Source organism: Poecilia reticulata, unplaced genomic scaffold, assembly GCF_000633615.1.
Source record: "Poecilia reticulata strain Guanapo unplaced genomic scaffold, Guppy_female_1.0+MT scaffold_813, whole genome shotgun sequence".
NCBI lineage: Eukaryota > Metazoa > Chordata > Actinopteri > Cyprinodontiformes > Poeciliidae > Poecilia > Poecilia reticulata.
The window spans coordinates 5,792-8,853 of record NW_007615558.1 but is presented as its reverse complement, the minus strand read 5'-3'; the positions used below and the strand labels follow the sequence as shown (position 1 = coordinate 8,853).

General features: G+C 36.6%; 1 protein-coding gene across 1 annotated transcript in view; it reads right to left on the bottom strand.

The window, feature by feature from the left end:
• Positions 1 to 5: 5 nt before the first annotated feature.
• The window catches only part of LOC103461235 (GTPase IMAP family member 8-like), a gene marked incomplete at its 3' end in the record, with an annotated part of 5,023 nt that continues 1,966 nt past the window's right edge, over positions 6 to 3,062 (bottom strand). Inside the window, exons 3-7 of the mRNA XM_008403554.2 lie at positions 2,871 to 3,062; positions 1,751 to 2,243; positions 549 to 772; positions 332 to 465; positions 6 to 245 (exon numbers count right to left, since the gene is read on the bottom strand). Coding sequence (XP_008401776.1) covers positions 6 to 245; positions 332 to 465; positions 549 to 772; positions 1,751 to 2,243; positions 2,871 to 3,062 — 1,283 coding nt within the window. The remainder of the gene's footprint in view (positions 246 to 331; positions 466 to 548; positions 773 to 1,750; positions 2,244 to 2,870) is intronic.

The following is a 3,062-nucleotide window of genomic DNA, read 5'->3' as shown; positions in this document are numbered from 1 at the left end:
TTCAAGATCTCCACCAGAGCTTTGAGATCTTTCTCTGTGAAAGATCTGAWGATGGGAACAAGCAGGAGAAAAACATGAGGTCCAGGAGAACACATGGAGACACTGTGGAGAACTTCATCTTTGATCCAGTCAGGTGGTGTTGGGTCTGAGAACCAGCCTGGAGTTTCAACAACTGAGACTTTTACTCCATCAAAGTTTCCTTCATGTTTCACACATGTTGAAGTTTCTCTCTGATCTTCTTTGTTCTGAAATTACATAAAGCAAACAAACAATATATATTTTTTGAAATACATACCAGAAACCTACATGCTCAGGCAGCAGACATGGTTACCTTCTTCAACCGAGTCATGTTGAAACTCAGGTCAAATAGATCATTGAACAGAATCATGTTTCCAGCTCTACTTTTTCCTGAACATTTTTGACCAACAAGAACAATCCTGATGTCACTGAGTGGATGCATCTCACCTGTAATAAAATGCAGTTGTTTTAATGTAAACATTATAACACTGATTTCATGTGAATTAAAATGTCTGATGATTTTTGCTTACTTTCAAACAGCTCTTTCATTATTCTTGATCGTCTCTCGTTGATCCTCTTCAACCTTCTGGTCATCTTGTCTCCAGTCTCTCTCTTGGTTTCTAGCTCTGCTGCTCGGTCCAGCTCCACTTCATAGTAAGGATCTTCATTTCCTGCCCACATCTCTTCAATCTTCTCCAGTAGCTCCTTTACCTGAGTCTTATCACTGTGGTCCTTGTTGTTCAGGACATGATACCTGTAGGGCAAACAACCACATATTTGGGAAGAACTGCTTTATTATTTCTCCTACAAAGTCTAAGGTTAAACTTTTATTGATAGAAAATGTGAAACTTTAAATATGAAAAAAAAATTCATGTCTACAGTCATAGATTGTCAGTTTTGGTATTTCATTTATTTTTCTTTGGTACCTAATATTGTCAAAAATACGATTCTGATTGGTTGAGGAGCCCATCGTAATAATTCCTTGGAGCCTACACTGGTTAACGTTGAGATTTGGGAGAGTTAGTCATATAGAACCAAAGAACCCATAGAAATGACCTTTCCCAGAGCCAGAATAAGTACAAAATATTCATATTTTGACCGTGACAATGTTATTTACATCATAAAGTAAGTAGTAACTATGCTAATTTGCCAATTTTTGTGTAAAGTTGGTTGAGATTACCTCCAGGTAGAATATCATTTGGAACCGAAGTAGACTCTCCCTTCAGCTGAGAGGTTCTGAGTTCACAGAACAATTAGAGCAGAAATGTAAGATGGTTCTGAGAAAATAAACTGTCAGAACACAAAGTATCCTTAATGCACAAACCTGATGTAAAATAAACTTCAGGTTTGTGCATTAAGAAAAGACGGAGTTGAAGAGACAAAATATACCAACATGCAGAACATGAAGGCATGATACTCAAAATACCATATTCCAAATATTGCATCTTTGTTTTTTAGATGCATTTGTTTGTCCTTTGGGTTTCACTAATTCATTAGCAAATACACCTTAGTGTGAATTGAGAAATAATATTATTGATTCTGTATCCATGCATTCATGATTTTATTTCTTAAAAGATTTTATTGACACTTAATCTAGTGTAAATAAATCTTAAGCCGGGATAAGATACAAAAGAAATCCTGGTTTTAAATGAACACAAATTTTAATAGATCATGAAACAGATTCATTTATGTACATTAAAATAATTTAACTTATCTTATTCTCACTACATACCTGTTCTCACACTTGTTCACTATCCACTGCAGACCTTCATCACTCTCTATGTGCTCCTCTACAGTCTTCGTCCCCAACCAGTCACTCATAGTGAACAGAACAAGTGTGTGTTTCCAGATTTCTTCTCTAAACAGGCTCATATGTTCCTGGACAGATCTCAGACATGTTGCATGGGTTGCGGTTTCAAGGCCAACAACCAGCAGCACAGCATGTGGTCCTGGAGGACACAGATTCACACTGCTCTCTATTTCCAGTTTATCCATCTCACTGGTTTCCTGAAGGGTGTTGATGTAGAACCAACCAGGAGAATCGACCACTGTGAGCCGCCTTCCTTCAACCACACTGTGGCTGATTTCACTGTGTGTTGTTCTGCTGCCACTATTATTAACACAGAATGCAGGTCTTCCCATAATGGTGTTGCCAGCTGAGCTCTTGCCTTCCAATTCTGCACCAATTAAAACCAGCCTTAAATGCTGTGACTGGGTCCTTCCACCTGAAAAGATTTTAGTAAATGTGATCCAATTAGTAAAACAATCTGATCAATGTAGAAAACAGAGCTTAAAAAAATCATGTGGAAAGAAAAAACATAATAAATAGGTCATGAATCATGCCAGAGTTTTGCTTCCACAACCAAAGACACAGACCTTCAAGCCACCCAGAAACTTCATCTGCCTTTGGAGTCAGATGAAGGACGACTTTTCTGTCTGAACAGAAAAGACTGTTTTGTTTTTTAACAAACAAAATACCATCTCTACTCTGAAACCTGGGCATGGCAGCATCATGCTACAGGGTTTTTTCTTGTCAAGGTAAAATATTAAATGACAAGAAAGCTCTATCAAGAAAGACTGAATGGTGAAATTTCATTAAAAAAACAGAATTTTCACAGTTTTAAGAGGCACTGTGTGCCTTCAAATGCTAGAAAAGAAACCATTTAACCTTCATATATCACCATTATGGAAAATGTTTTTGTAAAAAAAAAAAGAAGATTTTTAGCTACTTATGATTGCTAATTAAAAATGATGGGGTTTAAAGGATGTATCAAAAGGTACAATGAAAATATAGATTCCTTAAGAGGGAGCATCGCAGTTTTATTTTTTTAATCAGAAAACTTTTAACCTACCTTGAATCTGTAGCTTCAGATTCTTTCTTTGTTTCTGGACTTGATCAAACCTTTTTGAGGCTCTTTCAGTCAAATCTCTCATTTCTTTTCTCAGAGTTTCTCCTTGTCTTCTGTCAACAGAACAGTGTCTGAATCCATTGTTTGTAATCAGGGTCTCAATTTTCTCTAAAAGCTTCTTGACTTGATCTCTAT